We start from the raw sequence: 17,895 nt of genomic DNA on the forward strand, positions 1-17,895 counted from the left end.
GGGAAAGTCGCTCTCTCTCTCTCTCCTCTCTCTCGTTCTCTCTCTGAGATCAATAAATAATTTTAAAAACCAAATATATACTAATGCCTGTTAGGAGACTCAGAGACAGGTTTTGGGGATGCTGAACCCAACCCTGGGAAGTTAAGAGGCACGAAAAGTAGAAAAGTGGGGTGAATGTATGTGGGTAGAGGGCAGTCTGGATCTACCCTTCCTCCCTCAGCTCTTCAGGCACAGCGTCATTACAGGGACCACTGGAGGTCAGGGGTGGAGAAAGAAGAACGGGGCAGGTTCGTACCAGAGATGGCCTGCAGCCCCTATCTTCGTTTTCCTTATCCTTCATCCCATCCTACTCCAGGACCCTTCTGAGACTTTTCTCCTCCCTTTTACCCCAGTAGTTTCCTCGGTCCATTCCCTTTTATCTGGAGACCACACTTTAGAAGATCAGTAAAAAGAAAGTGAAGAAATATTCCTGTTTTTCCTCACTCAGGTTTGCATGGAACTGAGCATTTTAGCAAAGAATAAAACCAGTTCTTCAGCCCTGACTGGTGTGGCTCAGTGGATTGAGTGCCAGCCTGCGAACAAATCAGGGCACATGCCTGGGCTGCAGGCCAGATTCCCAGTAGTGGATGCGCAATAAACAACCACACATTGATATTTTTCCCTCCCTTCTCGCTCAAAATAAATAAAATCTTAAAAACAAACAAACAAACAAAAATCCAGTTCTGTGAAAGTGAAAAAATGATCATGGTCATCCCCAAACCAAATCAAAAAACCTAAGGTGGCTTTGGGAGACTAGACATTTTGTTCTAGAAGATGGAAAGGTGGGGTATGCCTTGGAGTCCAGGGGAGACACTCAGATGTCATAGTAACATGAAGTTAGATGTATCGGTTGAGAGTGGGAGTGCTGGACAACTTTAGGGGTGATTGGATTGAAAAGCCATGCTATATTATGGGGCTACTCAAGAGTGGAGTCCAAGTTCAAGAACGGTGGACAAGATTTGGGAAACTGGGACCTCTTGGAAATACAAATACATGGTACCTCAACAGCCTTTCCCATCATTCTCTGAAACCTCACTTCCCCCTTCTTTTCCAGACAACTCATTTAACTCCAAATCAGAAAAAAAAAGAGGTTCAGAATTGCAACCTTCTGAGATAATTGCCATGCAGCTGTACCCTTCAGTTCATTTACACCTCAGCTAACTCTTCTAGATGAATTTTCCTATGACTCTATCACCACTACTAACTCAGAACTCCAAACCCCAGCACTTAGAACACTTCCATGCTGGTTTTTGTTTAAGCACACCAAACACTCAACAAAATGATTCCCACGGTCAAATTCAATCTCTGTGTTTGGTAAAAGAAGAAGGTGTGGGCTCAAAGGGTTCAGGATGGCGGGGGCAGGGAAAACAACAGCAGGAAAAGTGAGAGAGCCACTGGGAAGGAAATAAGGGAAGGGAAATTGGGGTCTGTAAGGTGGCTCACAAAGATAAGAAGGTAGGTGCAGAAGGAAGTTCAAAGAAGTGAGAAAGGACATCCGCTAAACCAGGAGTACCACCGAGCAGAGCCACACAATGTTTTCCAGCAGATTCAGATAGAATTAAGTAGTACTGACCTGACTTTGGGAAACTGTGTGCAGGACCTAGGCCAAGGGGGCTCACCATGATTTTTGTACACTATTTTGCCTGGAGCCAGCCTCTGATTTCTATCAGTTTTCTCTTCTAACTTTTAGAAATGCTTGTTGAACTGTAGTGAGTTTTTGCTGGTGATTCTGAGGTTGGCAATGTGCCCTACGTGGCTGAGTTGCTGCTCCATCCAGACCTGGAAGAAAGATGCTGAGTAAACGACCCCTCTGTCTGACTAGGACTGTGCACCAGAGCTGGTTTGCCCTCGCGTGGGATGGGGGGAGAAGTGAAAGAAGGACACTCTACAGCAACCCCCCTACCCCCTCCACCTGTTCCTGCTTTGGAATTCTGTAGTTCTGTGTTAGAGTAGGGAGGAAGCTGTCCTGTAAATGCCCACCATCCTGTTGTCTAGACATCAAGGAAGAGATATTGTCTCAGGGAAGCTGCATTCGGATTTCCTGTCAGAGGAGGGGTCTTGTTTTTGCATAAATAGCAGAACCCCCTTATATAGTTTGCTGGAGAGCAGAATTCAACAGTAAGTGAATTCATCCTCTACCCCTTCCAAAAGGATAGTTATTTAGCAACTGGAAAATGGATATGGCCTACGTGGTACTGCAGTGCCAGTTTTAGGGTAAAAGCCTTTCAATCTCATATTAATACTGGATGACCCCCTCTCCCCCACATATAAATACCTTATGACTAACAGCTCATATTTGCGGGACATTGTCCAGAGTCAGGGAAGCTTGTGGTCTTATAGTGGAGACATTAACTGAGTTCCCTAGAGTGAAACCCATGTCCTTGATCTAATTAGTCCAGTATGGTGAGCAGCCGAACTAAGTGCCCATGGTAGTCAGAATAACAACTGAAACAGAATCCAGTTCTTCTAGACATTGTTATGTCACCTGGAGGGTTCTATTCCAGTGACGGGTTTTTGTACTGGGGCTGGCTAGGCAGTCAGGTGCTTTTTGCAGTGTGGCTCAAATAAAATATATCTGAATTGTTTTTTAGAAATGCTACAGTATTGCTGTTATAGGTTGGGCACTCCAAGAAACAGACTCTGAGACATTAAGATTTGCATGCTGACAGTTTATTAGTGAGTGCCTCTGGGAGCATCTCTGAGGCGCAAGGGACACAGGATTGGGGCAGAAGTTGAGGCAAGAGGCCCAGGTCTTCATCCCCACACACACCCCCCCAAGTGGTACGCCATGTTTTCTGCTACAGTTGTCAACTGGTGCTTCCCAAGTATCTCCACATTTACTGTTCCATTTTACAGGGCCAGGAGGTAGGTGGGGCCAGGTGGGATCATTCTTTCCTCTGTACATGTGAATACACAGGGAAATCTAGGTACAGAGGATGTTAAAGCCTTGCCCAGAATCACCTAAGAATTGTCTCTGGCTTCCACTCAAAGTGATATCTACTCACAAGAGTATTTTTTCCTACTTTGAGAGTTTATAGGACTTTAGAACATAAGGATCAGAAAAATCAGTAAAGGCAAGTTGTCCAACCACCTCACTTTAAAAGCAAACAGGCTCCATGATGGGGGTGATTTCACCGATGCTGAGCTGTGTGTCTGTGGCAAAGCCCAACCTCATGACTAGTCTTCCTTCACTCAAGGGCGGGTGTCCCCGACCTCTGACATGCTGGGCGCAAGGTGCCACGAGAGACCTGCAGACGTAAGCAGGCTGCAGGCACTGCCCAGAGGATTTTAGAATCCACTAAGTTTCTTTAGTGCACGTGAATTGTTTCAGCAACACAGAAAAAAATGAGACTTTTTGTTCTAGGATTTCTCTCTCTCATCACCTTGTGGAGTCTAAGTCCAGAAGAAAACAGCCTATTTTGGCTTCAGAATGGGTAATCTGTGTTCTCCCTGTTTTAAACCGCCAACTAGCAGGTGCTTACATGGAGTTGTACGCTGCCTGCAAACATACACAGATGACTTTTCCATCTACTCTTCCCAAGATTTTCGAACACAGATTACTGAGAAAACAGATAATTACTTTCTTTTCCTCTTTCTGATTAAATGACTTTACGTTATTTGTTATCCTTTATTTTTAGGACAAAAAGATAAAGCTGTAAGGGGTAAAGAGAGTGGGTTTTGCTTTATAAAGTCATAGACCTGTCTTCGCCCCAGACCTTCCCAGTGTTACTCCCACAGCTAGAACCACAGGGAGGGAGGCCTGCCCTGGGGCAGGTGGAGGACATTTGCCCTTTTAGTATTCAGCTCGTACCACTGGCGTTTCCTAGTCAGAATGCATTGTGTCTCCCACATTTTCACTCTCCAGATTTAATATTTCTCTGCTGGTGACAATTGCTCACTGGCTAAAGCTCCTTTTCTTGCCTCTCTGTTAGAGTGGCTAGGCTAGTCAGTCACTTCATCTCTATACTCAGTAAACTAGATGGACAGAGGCAGCCTGATAAAAAGTACTCTCCACCTCCCACGTCTCTCAGGGAGCTCCCCAAAGGGGCAGAAACTTGCATACATGCCTTGCCTAGAAAAGGAGGCCCTAGAGCTGCTAGAATGATCTGTTAAGAAATGTGCATGGGAGCCTAGACCTTAAAAGAAATGAGACTGCAGGCCAGAAAATAATTTTAATGCCAAGTAGAATGGATGGAGCCACTTTGTCATTTTCCTTGCTTTTGCTCTACAGACTGCTGCTTCCTATGACATTGAGAAGGTGGGAGGAGCTGGCCGTGTTCCTAGAGAGGCTGTTCGTGTGGGAGAGAGGCTCTCACGGTGGTAGCTTGCTCCTGGGTCTGAAGGAACGTTAGTATCCTTTAGATCTGCAGGAATGTAGTGTGGAGTAGATGTGAAACAAAAAATAATTTATGTGGTTTATTGCCTCCATTGATCCCATCACCTTCCCCCTTACAGTCACAGGGCAGCTGCATCATCTTCGGTCTCGTAGGGACCCGAGGTTGCTTTTAAAGGACCTGCAAAATGAACACTTAATGAGGAAGGATTAACTCCTTGGGAGTGGTAAAACAAGCAAGAGGAGAGAAGACCTTGGGTTTTGAAAATATCTCATTTCTGGTTAAGGAACAAGAGCCTGACTACTTTAACATATTTTCTATTTATGTATCCTAGAGGATGCCTTATAATATTCCAAGTAAAATATGTGTTACTTAAAAAAAAAGGAACCTGAAAAGGAGGAGGGGGGACCCGGAAAAATGCACCTTCTCTGCTGAGCGGCAGCCTTTGCTGTTATTCATGTTGATATTCTTCATGGAGATGAGGGTGATGCTATCTTTCTCTCCATTGGCTGTGGAGCAGCTGGAGGGAGGAAGGAAACATGGGTTATGGGTAGGAAAAGTGGGAGGGCGATGTGGGGGTCAAGGAACTTTGTAGGGGTTGTTGAAAAAGTACCTCTTTGTTTCAGTGGTGGACCCTAATGAAACGAAAGTGTTTTGAAGCCCAAAAGACTTGTATTTAAATCTTTGTATTACTACCTACTGCTTGTGTGGTCTTGACCAAGTGATGACCTCTCTTGAGTCTCAATATTTTAATGTATAAAATGCAGTAATATCTGACTGAAAGAATTACTCTAAGAATTTGAGATAATATTACCAAATCTTTACCACAGTGCTTAGGATGTACTAAGTATTCAATAAGTGGTTCCTTAAATAAGTATCTTCTTATTTAAGGAGTATATTAGAATCTGCATTTCTATACTTTTCATGAAGGGGTACTAAGGGCTTAGCCCTGGGACTGAGGAGTTCCAGTCCATCTCCCATCACCGGTCGCTTCCCTTCAGGTCCAGGTCCGCCCCTGTCCTGCTTGCCCCCAGGTCTGGCTTCAGGAGAGGCTGTCAGAATTCCACGTGTGGGTATGTGTGTGTAGAAGGCAGGAAGCATCGGTTGTGGGCTCCCCCTGGAGGGGAGACTGAGGTTAGAGGGAGGATTCCCACTTACACCTCCGAGGGTCTTACCTTTCAGATAGCCCGGAACTCGCAGGCTTCTGGGGATCTGTAACAATCCAAAGGCACAGATTGGGGATCACATGCTGTTACTCAGAAACCCAACCTGCCTCAAAGGTCACCAAAGCGGACCCTCCCGTTTCATCCACTGATGCTGATGTGCTGTTCCAGCCCTCAGTTCCGGGCTGGATGTCAGTCCCAGAGTCTAGCTCTGAGTGCCTTAGCAGAGAGAGGCAAGGGGGGCCCTGAGGGTCAGACACGTACCTTCAGGTTCCTTATTCTTCCGACACTTAAACCTTAGACTGACCACGCTGACCAGGATGATCACAACCACCACCAGGATGACAATGAAGCTGATAACACCTGAACAAAGAAAAGGTTGGGGTGAGGGGAGGAAGGGACGAAAGGGGGTAATGGGAGTTTAAATCCTTTTCCCAGCTAAGTGCTGTGTAGACAGGCTCCAGAGCAAAGCGAATTCCCCTTCCGTGCTGAGAAGGGGAACGAGCTCTCAGCCTGCTGCCCTGGCCAGGGTGGGCTCCACAGCCCTTCCCCACCTTCCCATAGGAACATGGAACCCAGCAGAGCCCAGCGGAACTGACCAGAGAGTCGGTGGGGACGCTTTCCCGCCAGAGCCTTCTTCGTCAGCCAAACCCTCCCAGCACAAATGAGTGAGATCTGAACTTGCGTTTCGAGACTCAGAGTCAAGTCAGTTCAGGGGTGGGGTCCCTGCCACACCCCACTGTCTCCTCCCTCTCACCAAATGCAGCCACAGTGAGCACCGTCTCTGACGTAGGGCTGGGCAGGATGGTGGAGTCTCCTCTGGTCCTCAGGCTCATGGTGGCTGATTTGGTGGTAACATTTTGAGAAGTGTCTAAAATGGAGTGGTGATGGGTGCATCAGTGAAGAAACTCGGCCTATCAGAGATAGCTAGCTTTCTTCCTACTCCTCCAGGCGAAGGACTCAGACACAGCCCAAGCCCTGCAGAAGAGACTTCCTCCCTGCCCCTCTGACCAGGTCCCATGGGGATGGAGGTCAGAACTGGGTGATGTAGGATCACATGACTAGATAGCTGGTTGTTTGTGTTTCTAGTTCCAAAGGACTCCAGAAAGTTCAGGATGCTTCCCTCATTATGCTCTTCTCACCACCCCCTTGGAGTCAAGAAGATAGGGATTTATGCTGCAGATACAGGGAGACAGACTAGGCACGGTAGGATCCTCATGTTTTGCCAAGGGTTGAAGAGGGAGGGAGGAAGGGCACCAAAAGCTCGTCCCCAGGCACTGACTGATGTAATATGTCAGCCTGCCAGGTAAGACACCCGTTTCTGGCCCCCTTAAAAAGTGGAATGGTCACCCATCTCCTGCCTTCTGGAGCTCACTGCAGGCCTGACTGCTGTTCTATTTCCTTGTCCTCACCTCTGTCCTAAATAAGTCTGGGGCTTTAAAAAATCCAAGAGCCAAGGGGTAGGATGAGAGAAAGGGTCAGGGTGCTCTTCGTCAGAGTACAGACAGGACGCCCCTCTACTTCTGCTGCCACTGCTGTTGCTGCTGCTCAGGCCACCTGTGCTTGTGCCACCAACAGCAGGCTGAGGTGGCAGGACCCCCCCCCCCCCCCCCGCCCAGCTCTTCTCCCGCACTGCTGGGTGAGGACCAACCTGCCCTGAGAAGCATGCAACCCTTTCCTAACCTTGTCTGCCTTCCTTTGCACTGTTTGGTTCTCCTAACCCTCCCTTTCTCTCTGTGTGCCTTGATCGATCCCGAGTTCATATTCTTTCTACCTTCATTGTGACCAGGCCCAGGACCCCGTCTCTACTCCCCACCAAACCTCTCTCATCCCCTTCCAGACCAGGGTGCCGCTGATGTGGCTCCTGGCCTTGAGACCCCTCATTGTGGGGCAGGACCTGGGCCCACTGAAGAGGAAAGGAAGGAACCCAGCCAGACATGACCTGTTGTATTTCACTGCCAGCCCCACATACTTACCAAGGGCTGATATGTGCTGCTGTGGCTGGGACGGAGTCAGGCCTGGCAAGCTCTGGAAGTGACCATCCATGGTGCTTGACCTTGGCGTCACAGGTGTGGGGACCTGTGAGGCCTTCCCTGGAGTGGCTGTGGATTAGGAAGCATGTGTGAGCCTGCCTGGCCCCCAACCAGCACGCACACAGGGAAGGCTCTTTAGTCCAAGATCGTTCTTCTCCTTCCTGATTTCATTCCGAAAGGAGCCACCCTCTCTTACACCTCGGGGTCTTCACCCGCACAGTCCCCTCAGCCTGGAATACGCCCTACCACCCTTCACCTCCCTGTCTTCATTTGGTTAACTCCTTCTTTGGTCTCAGCCTCAGCTCTCACTCACTTTGGAATGTACTCGCTGGCCCTCTTGTCAGAAGTTGCTGACATTTGTCCGGGCTCCACGAGCACTCTCTGCCATGCGCATTGCAGCCCTTCTCACCCTGCTTTGTAATTGGCCACACAAGGTCTCGTTTCCTTGTCTGCTCCCCCACTGCATTCTCCTTTGGAGCAGAAGCTGTGCCTGCCTCCTCACTGGGCCCTCCCGGGATGGAATTTGTCGTCTGAGTAGCAGAGTACCTGGGGCACTGGCACTAGACAGAGAGCTTGGGCTACTGGGCTCTGTGGAAGCCCTGTCTTCTGCAAGGATAGACGCAGAAGGGGAATCGGAGGTGGGGCAGGTTTGATGACATCATGCTTCTAACCCATATGAGAACCCTTGGGCGGCCAGCAAGTCTGAAGGGATGGGCGGGGGGCTGGGTGGAGGGCCGAGATCGACCCCTCGCAACCACACTCACTCACCTGTGCTGGGAGTTGGCTCTGTGGTCAGACTTAGACTGAAGACTCCTGAAACAGGTCTTCTGAGGCTGAGTGTTTGCTGCCTTTCCTCTGTCTCCCTCTCTTTTGCCCTATAGCTGGTGTTTTCTAGTCTTTCTTCCTACCCCATCCCTCACCTGCAGCAATTCCTCTCTCTCCACTTTCAAGGCAGGTTAGACTGGGCCAAGCTGAAAAAACGTCCCTAGGAGTGCTCAATCCCGAATGCCCTGAGCTCCGGCCCCACCCCTAACCACTTGAGATCTGTGCAAAACAGGGCCTAGAGATCCTCTCACCCTTACCAAGCTCCCAGACCTAAATGCTGGAGGAGGTCCTGTGTGCTGGGTCTTACCCTGAGGGCTAGAGGGCTGCGTTGTGGTGGGCTGGGAGTTGCGGCCTGCAAGAGAAAGCAAAACACGGACTAGCTTTGTGAGGCTTCTGCCCAGCACACAGCCCCCAGAAAAACCGAGGCCTTTTGGCTTTCCAAGCCTCCCATGCCGACAGAGGGCTAAAGGATGTGCCTCCAGCTTTAGGGGGCTGGTTTCCTCTGAGACGGCCATTGAATGGCACCATCACCACCACCTCATGATTCAGCATCCCAGAGTCCTTTCCTGTCTCTTCAGTCCCACATGGGTTTTATATCAATCTGACACAATGTCAGGGGAAGGTCATTTTAAATTAGTGATATGTCTAAAGACAGAGGGCCAGTGACCTGCCAGTCTCGACAAAGACTCCAGGTCCCTGGGCTAATGTTGCTACACCACCATCGAGCCATCCATTTTCCCTTGCAAGTCTCATCACACCGGTCCTGCCCCAAGGGAAGGGGGTGGGAAGATGTGATAAATAAGATCGAGTCTGGGCCTGGGGTTGGTATCTGAGTTACATCTCCGCCCTCCTCCAGCAGGAGGTAGGGGCCTACCGGAAGCAACTCCTGGGATATATACAGGAGACAGGGAAGCTCTAGAATGAGTGATCAGCTTACTCTCACAGGCAGGGCCTTCTCAGAAGTGGTTGTTGTTAGACAAACCCGGGACGAGGTCGCTAGGAGGCCCCAGTAAGAAGCCCACATTAGATTATTTTGTAAGTACATGTGTATGCCAGTTAGCCTCTAGGCAGATGTGTGTGTGCTTGTGTGCCATATGTGTCCCCTGTGTCTGTGGGACCTCAAAGGTCAGGTTGTGTTTGCTCATTTTCCACAATGAAATCATTCTTAAAACCTGTGAACAATGTGAAAGGAAAACGTGGGGAAGTGGAGCCGCCCAGCTGGGTTCCCGTCCTTCCACTCCGGCCGGGCCGGCAGCCGCTGGCCTGGCTCTCCTGTTCCCTCCGCCCCCCATCTTCAGGGGAACACCAAGCCGGGCATGGGTGAACAGAGGCGGCTGGGGGCCAGGGGCCCGCCCTGCCTGGGGCAGCCTGCTGGTCTGTTTATTTTCCTTGGCCACTGCCTTCCTCCATGGGGCTATCACTTGGATGGCGTGGAATTAATTGTTTCCAAGCCCACGCTTTCCCAAACCCTAGGCCATGTGGTGTTTTTCCAGGTCAGCCTCTCCGATACTCCAGTCCCTCACTGGGTGGTGGGTCAAGAGGGGCGTTAAAAGTTACAGGTGCCCCAGGCTAGAGAGAACTTTCCCCAGCTGGGGAAGGACCCTTTTAATCCCAGGCACGTCCTGAAAACACCTGTCAGTTGATGAAGGGTATCTAAGGCGCCATCTAGGCTGTATAGGGTCATAACTTCAGTTTTTAGTGGGAGGGCACAGTGCCTGCCTTCCCACAATTATCTAAATAAAAAACCAGTGTCTTGGAAAGACTTCCAAAGTCCCAGGGGCCAAGTTCCAGTAGCTTGCTCTTTGTTTCCTGCCCCCTCCCCATACCGGAACTTTTTGTTACCAGGAGATTCCTCTGTGACTAGAGGAGGGATTTAGGGAGCATCTGTTTTGACAGGTCAGGCTGCCTCTGACCACTGGGCACTCAGACAGCCAGAGTGGTCACACTGGCCAGGGGGATTTCTTATTGTGCTGACTCCTCTCCCTCATCCCCACCTGCTCCATTTCCATCCAGCCTCCTCTCCTCCCCTTCCACGACCTCGTCCAGTGTCCCTCAGCAGCACATTTTAGTGCTTTAAAGGTCATGGCGTGTGGAGTCTGGCAGGCCTGCTTTTGAGTCCTGACTCTGTCACTTATGGACCCGAGCTTTGGTTTTCTCCTCATTAAAATACAAGTGATCTTAGCCCTGGGCAGTGTGGCTCAGTTGGTTGGAGCATTGTCCTGTAAACCAAAAGGTTGCAGGTTCTATCCCTGGTCAGGACATATGCGTAGGTTGTGGGTTTGGTCCCCAGTCGGGTTCAGTCCCTGGTCAGGGTGCATATGGTTGGTTGGGGTGCATACTGAGAGGGGGCGAGGTGCACACATGCTCAATAAATGCTGGACATTTAAAATTTTGCCCCATTCTGCCAGATCCTCCCAGTCTCAAGCCTGCTCTGCCCCGACTTGTGTGTCCACAGTCAAGTCCCCCTGTGGGCCTGAATATCCTCAAAAGCGTTCCTCAGTCCACCAAAACGAAGGGGACAGTAAGTGCTCTGAGATACTGGGTAAGAGGACAGGATACGCAAGCAGTGAGCACGGCTTCCATAGAGTTTACACAGGGCAGTCCTAGTCCTGGCACCGGACTAGGGGACAAGGCGGTGTGGAGGGAAGCTGGGAGAAGTCCAAGCTACGAAAATCCCACCTCATGAGTTTCATCTTTCAACCTCCTCTGCCATTTCCGCAGTTTCTACAACAGCCTGGTCCCCCAGCCCCAGACCAAAAGTGTGACTCCGTCCTCTGGGAGGGGGGGTGGGGAGGAGGGGAGGTGGGTGACCAGAGTTTGACTTCCAAGCCATGGACATTTAGAGAAATGTCTGACCTCCCCAGAAGGCAGTCTTCTGGTGCTCAGGCCTTCTCACCCACCACCGAGGAAGGGCGTCCTCCCCCCATCCAAGCGCTCTCGCACTCTCCTCTGCTGCTTTGGGCACAGGTTCACGAACCCTCCACAGAGGACTAATGGAGGGTGCTGTGGGGGTAGGGAAGAAATGGCCTAAGGGAAGTTGCTGCCCCATGAGTCAGAATCTCCTGTATTTCTCTTAATTCCCAGCAATTGCTCACTAATTAGAGGACCCCTTCCGAGAGACTTCTCCACTCGTCACCGGCAGGGCTCTGTCTGGGAGGTGTTCTCAAGTCATCTCTTCTGAAGATCATCTCAACTAGGCCCTGGATGAGGATGTTGAGTAGTACATCCTCTTTGGGAAATAATTCTTTGTATCTAACTTGAATCCCTCTTGCTGTGAGCTTAAAGTCAGCATTCGGAATTCCTAGGCTGTTACTTCCCATACTAAAGAAGAGAAAAGATCACCCGTAAAGCCCAAGGTGGAGACAATGTGGTGCTAGTAGAACACCCTGATAGGAGCTTTGGGGCCTCAATCTCACACCCACACAGCCATTTCCCACATCTCAGGAGGCCAGCCTTTTATGGGGGCCCCGGTTCACCCTGGAAATTTTCCCACGAAAAGCTTTAACTATATGCTGTTTTACCTTTGCCCGGTAATGTCTGCCTCCAAACCCAACCAATCCCTTCATGAAAGGCTCTGGAAGTTCCCTTGGGCACAGCCCTGGATGAAGAGCTGCATGTGTGGTGTGTGTCCTGAAGGAGGGATAGGACCGCAGGCCCTGGGAGGGAACTGCTGAAGGAGAGTGGCTAGTGCCTCTTACCTTGGACTAGGAGGAAGCCGAGGATCACCCAGCACAGCTGCGTTGCTCCAACAGTCCCCATGTCAGCTGGGTCTGTGGTGGGAAGGCAGCTGCTCTGTGGAGGCTCTGTCCATAGTGGAGAAGAGAGAGGGAGTGCTGGGCGGGGAGGGGCTAGGGGCTGGCTCTCCAGGAGCTTCCTGTCAAAGAATAGAAGGAAACAGATTGGGACTAACTCCAGGGGCCCCGCTCAGCCTGACGGCCCAGATGAGGATGTAAGGCTGAAACATCCACGACTGCGACTGCGCTCTGGGCTCCGGGGCTCTGAGTGGCCTGGGCTAGTGCCAGTTGTGCTCTCCTCCAGGGCCTGTGCTCAAAGACCAGTGATGGCAACACACCAGCCCACCCCAGCCCACCCTCGCCCCCTGCCTTCCCCTCCCAGGGATCCATCAGGTACTTCCACGTACCAGCTAGAAGTGTTCCTGGAATGTAATCCAGTCCCCCAGCCCCGTTCTGTTTCAGACTGTGATTGTGCTGTAAGGCTCAGCCCACCAGCCGCCCAGGCTCTATAGACTCAGAATTCTTCACATTCCTCTTCCCTCCTCAGGACTAAAGATGCAGATGGGGCTCCCAGTATATCTTATTGTTGTTTTCTGGTTTTTGTTTTAAATATTTTATTTATTTATTTTTAGAGAAGGGTAGGGAGGAAGAAAGAGAGGGAAAGGAACATCAAAGTGTGGTTACCTCTCGTTTGCCCCCTACTGGGGCCCTGGTCTGCAACCCGGGCATGTGCCCTGACTGGGAATCGAATCAGGGACCCTTTGGTTCACAGGCCAGCACTCAATCCACTGAGCCACACCAGCCAGACCTTATTATTGTTATTCTTCAAAAAATATTATTGTGGGCAAGAGTCAAACTTCATTTTATTTTATTTTTTATTTTTAGAGAGAGGGGAAGGGAGGGAGAGAGGGAGAGGAACATCAATGTGTGTGGTTGCCTCTTGCGCGCCCCCTACTGGGGACTCAGCCCACAACCCAGGCATGTGTCCTGACTGGGAATCGAATCCAGGACCCTTTGGTTCGCAGGCCAGCACTCAATCCACTGAACCATACCAGCCAGGGCTGTTACTGTTACTCTTAAGAAAAAAACTGAGAACCACATTCCAAGCATCCCTCCCTCCAGGCACTCCCCTCATTTTGGGGTCAGGCCCTCCTTGTGCTCCAGCAGTATTGTTATTCTTAGCATCCAGCCATCATACATCCCACAGCACTCTCCCCTGCAGACACGTTGTCACTGTTTTCAGAATCCTTAGGACCTGGCACAATGCCTGACATATAGCGGATCCTCAGCACATATTTATTAAATTAAACTCAAGAGGTTTACAGCAATGTAGCACACAATCCTCTTTAATATAATTATCATTGTTGTGAATTTTCTTCCAGCCTGTGATATAATATGCATATGTATGTAATCACTTTATAATTGGTGTCCTTTTGTTTTTTTTTGTTTTTTTAATGAATGTTTTATTTCGAAGCAATCACAAATGTACAGAAAGTACACTACACACAACTTTTCTTCCTTGAACCCTTTGAGAGTAAATTGCCAACAGAATGCCCTGTCATTCTCGGAGTGTTGTAGTATGTATTTCCTACAAACAAGGACACTCTCCTATTTAATCAATACAGCCATCAAAATTAGAAAATTAATACTGATATATTAATACTACCTAATCCTCAGATTTTATTCCAATTTTGACAGTTGTCCTAAGAATGTTCTTTATAACAAAACAGTTTAGGTCTAGCCCTGACCAGTGTGGCTCAGTTGGCTCGGCGTCCTCCGGCAGAGCAAAAGGTTGCTGGTTGGATTCCCAGTCAAGGCACTTGCCTAGGTTGTGGGTTTGGTCCCTGATTGGGGTACAATTGATGTTTCTATCTCATGTCAATTTTCTCTCTCTGTTTTTCTCCCCTCTAAATAAACAATAAATAAATAATTTTTTTAAAAGGTTCCAATCCAGACTTCCGCCAAGATGGAGGCATAGGTGGAAACACTGTGCCTTCTCCCACAACCAAGTTTAAATACAACAAAGGTTTGGAGAACAAAGACACAGCCAAAGGACAGAAAACTGAATTATACGGAAGTTCAACGAGATGGTAAGAGGGGCGGAGCCAGCAGCGAGCAGGGTGCAGCAGGACAGATCCCCCAACCTAGGCGCGCAAGTGGCCCGGACCCAGTCAGGGTGTGGGGCAGACTGACCGCGGTCGCACATTCGTGCACAGTGAGACGGACCACGCAGGCCCCAGGGGGCGAGGGCTGATGGCGGTGGCACACTCTCGTGGAGTGGGACGAAACGCGCGGGCCCGGTGATGGTGGCAACTGCGGCACCGGTGGGGGCCACGGCGGGAGGCGGCAGACCTGACGCCATTGTTCCTCTTTGACCCCACCCCCACATACAACGTCACAACCCAGCGACTGAGTTGCCCTGCTCAGGTGAACACCTAGGGCTCCGATCCTGCTACGGAACAGGCACGAACAGCCCAAAAGATGGCACAAGAAGAACTCAAAGCCCCAGAGCCGATAACTCTCAGTGACCGAGAAATTGCCAACCTCTCAGAAGCACAATTCAAGACACTGTTTATCAGTATACTCACAGAACTGGTTGATTATAGTCACAAATTAGAGGAACATATGAAGGCTAAACTAATTGAAATGAAGGGAAATGCACAGGGAACCAATAGTGATGGAAAGGAAGCTGGGACTCAAATCAATGGAATGGACCAGAAGGAAAAACAAAACATCCAACCAGAAAGGAATGAAGAAACAAGAATTCAAAAAATGAGGAGAGGCTTAGGAACCTCCAGGACACCTTTAAACATTCCAACATCTGGATTATAGAGGTACCAGAAGGGGGAAAGAAACAGCCACGAGTGGAAAACTTTTTTGAACAAATAATAAAGGAGAACTTCCCAAGTCTGGCAAAGGAAATAGACTTCCAGGAAATCCAGAAAGCTCAGAGAGTCCCAAAGAAGTTGGACCCAAGAAGGAACACACCAAGGCACATCATAATTACATTAGCCAAGATTAAAATGAAGGAGAGAATCCTAGAAGCAGCAAGGGATAAGGGGACAGTCACCTACAAAGGACTTCCCATCAGACTGTCAGCGGATTTCTCAAAAGAGACCTTCCAGGCAAGAAGGGGCTGGAAAGAAGTATTCCAAGTCATGAAATCCAAAGACCTACAGCCAAGATTGCTCTATCCAGCAAAGCTTTCATTTAGAATGGAAGGACAGGTAAAGTGCTTCTCAGATAAGGTCAAGTTCAAGGAGTTCATCATCCCCAAGCCCTTATTATATGAAATGTTAAAGGGACTTATCTAAGAAAAAGAAGATAAAAAAATATGAACAGTGAAAGGACAGCAAACTCACAGTTATTAACAACCACACCTAAAACAAAAGCAAACCAAGAGGACAGCTAGATCAGGGTGGAACCATAGAAATGAAGAACACATGGAGGGTTAGCAACAGGGGAGTGGGAGGAGGAGAAGGGGGAGAAGGCACAGAAAATAGCATAGATGGTAGGTAGAAAATAGATAGGGGGGAGGGCAAGAATAGTGGGGGAAATATAGAATCTAAAGAACTTGAGACACGTGGTTATAAACTAAGGGGGGGAGAATGGTGGGGGAGGGAGTGTGCGGGTGGAGGGGAATGAAGAGGGGGAATAGAACAACTGTAATGGTATAATCAATAAAATATATTTTTAAAAAAGGTTCCAATCCAGAATCACTCATTGTACACCTCTTTTGTCTCCTTCAATCTGGAGGAATTCAGTTGTTCCTTGACTTTCACGACCTTGACATTTTTAAAGGTTACAGTCCAGCTGTGTTGTTGAGTTTCCCTCCCTTGGGTTCGTCGGGTCATGCGCCTTTGGCAGGAATGCCGCAGAAGCAGTGCTGTGCTCCTCTCTTTGCATCCTGTCAGTTGGCACACGGTCTTTGATCTGCTCCATGGGTGGTCACTTGGTCACTTGCTTCAGGTGTTGTCTGCCACTGCCTTAGTTTCCTGCAACCACGTAGTAATGACCATAAACTGGGGACTTAAAACAATGGAAATGTCCTCTCTTGCAGTTCTGGAGGCCAGAAGTCAAAATCAAGGTATTGACAGAGCCACACCCTGTCTGAAGATGCGAGGGAAGAATCCATTCCTGGCCTCTTTCAGCTTCTGGTGGCTGCTGGCCGTTCCTTGGCATATTCCTTGGTTCGTAGCTGCATCACTTTGGTCTCTGTTTCTTCAATTTCTCTTCTGTGTTTCTCTCCAAGGACCCTTGTCCTGGAATCCAGGGCCCTTCTAGATAATCCAGGGTGACCTGCTCATCCCAAGATCTTTAACTTAGTTACATTTGCAAAGGCTCTTTTTTCAAGTAAGGTAACATTCACAGGATCTCAGGATTAAGATACAAACATATCTTTTTGGAAACTACCATTCAGCCGCTATAGCCAGTTTTCTCCACTTCAAAGTTATTCTTTTCTCTTTGTAATTAATAAGTATTTTGTGGGGAGATAATTTGAAACTATGTGAATATTACGTATTACAATCATTTATTACTTCGATGCTCAAATTGCCCCCATTTTGGTCACTGGGAGCCCCTTCAGGCTGACTTCTGTGTCATTTCAACCTGTCTCCATCATTCTTTGAACATTTCCTTACTTTCTGGCATAACAAGATGTGCACCTTCATCTCCTGTTTTACCAGCCCCAGCCCTGCTATCAGCTCTTTCTCCAAGGGGCTCTACTTTCTTTTAACGGAAATAATACTTAGAAACTGAGACATCACACCTGCCTGCATACCAAAGGGTTGCCAGTTCCATTCTCCATCAGGGCACAGGCCTGGGCCACAGCACCAGGTGCCCAGATACTGGGCCAGGTGCCCAGTAGGGGGCGCCCGAGAAGCAACCATACTGATGTTTTTCTCTTTCTCACTCCTTTCCCTTCTCTAAAAATAAATGAATGAAATCTTTTAAAAGGAAACTGAGACATCATAGATACAGAGAACAAACTGATGGTTGCCAAATAGGAGGGGAAGGGAGGGGGGGCTAGGTAAAAAAGATAAAGTGATTGAGAAGTACAAATGTGTAGGTACAGAATAGCCATGAGGATGTAAAGTACAGCATAGGAAATACAGTCAGTAATATTGTAATAACTATGCATAGTGCCAGGTGGGCACTAAATTTATTGGGAGGGATCACTTTGTAAATTATATAAATGACAACCACTATGCTATACACCTGAAACTAATATAAACTAACATTACGGCCAACTGTAATTGAAAGAAATAAAACACCTGAGATCTAGGTGGTGGATGTGCCCATTGCTATGAGGGGGTAGCTTCCCCAAGGCCCTTCTCTGGAACTTGGCTCCCATTATCCTCATTTGATCACTCCCTCTGTAACCTAGTTCCCACCTCCACCCCTATCTTTGTCTCGTGGCTGCCTTCCACGCTCCACTCAGGCTCCAACCCTCCACCCTGGGCCATTCCTCTGCCTTTCTTACTCCGAGTAGTGGGCTTGGAACCCCCTCCGACCCTCCAAACCCCTGGGCCACCGTGACTTCCCCGACCCACACCTCCATTACTTACCTTGCTCTGCCTGACCTTGAGGACTGAATTATCCCAGAAGGGAGAGGAAGAGGAAGAAGAAACCTCTCCTTATTTTCAAATTATATGCATTTTCTGCTGGCTCACAGTTTTCATAGTGATTATTTTTAATGGCAACTTATGTAATATTATGTGGTCTATTTAATCATCTTTCTGTTTTTGAACATTTAAGCTGATTCCAC

The 17,895-nt window shown here is 48.7% G+C and overlaps 1 protein-coding gene and 1 long non-coding RNA gene across 5 annotated transcripts in view; one reads left to right on the forward strand and one right to left on the reverse strand.

The window, feature by feature from the left end:
• LOC118997774 (uncharacterized) overlaps positions 1–4,423 on the forward strand; it is a 5,306-nt gene extending 883 nt beyond the window's left edge. The window contains exon 2 of the long non-coding RNA XR_005068721.1: positions 4,271–4,423. This is a non-coding gene — a long non-coding RNA (uncharacterized LOC118997774). The remainder of the gene's footprint in view (positions 1–4,270) is intronic.
• ECSCR (endothelial cell surface expressed chemotaxis and apoptosis regulator) lies at positions 4,193–12,266 on the reverse strand. 4 transcript variants are annotated; one of them, XR_005068719.1, is made up of 9 exons: positions 12,093–12,262; positions 8,702–8,746; positions 7,513–7,638; positions 6,294–6,407; positions 5,801–5,899; positions 5,549–5,585; positions 4,797–4,893; positions 4,493–4,553; positions 4,193–4,403 (listed from the first exon to the last, which is right to left on the reverse strand). XR_005068719.1 is itself a non-coding variant. In XM_037061624.1 (8 exons), the coding sequence occupies exons 1-8, from the start codon at positions 12,151–12,153 to the stop codon at positions 4,398–4,400; spliced, it is 585 nt and encodes a 194-aa protein (XP_036917519.1). In that variant the 5' UTR covers positions 12,154–12,265; the 3' UTR covers positions 4,193–4,397. The 4 variants fall into 4 exon arrangements, 3 of the variants coding, with proteins under 3 accessions (XP_036917519.1, XP_036917512.1, XP_036917527.1); XM_037061624.1 differs by lacking the exon at positions 4,493–4,553 and having other exon boundaries at positions 12,093–12,265; XM_037061617.1 differs by having other exon boundaries at positions 4,193–4,553; positions 12,093–12,261.
• Between the last annotated feature and the right edge of the window lie 5,629 nt (positions 12,267–17,895).

This window comes from Sturnira hondurensis, unplaced genomic scaffold (assembly GCF_014824575.4).
Source record: "Sturnira hondurensis isolate 20B ecotype Veracruz unplaced genomic scaffold, ASM1482457v3 Scaffold0001120, whole genome shotgun sequence".
In the NCBI taxonomy this organism is placed as follows: Eukaryota; Metazoa; Chordata; class Mammalia; order Chiroptera; family Phyllostomidae; genus Sturnira; species Sturnira hondurensis.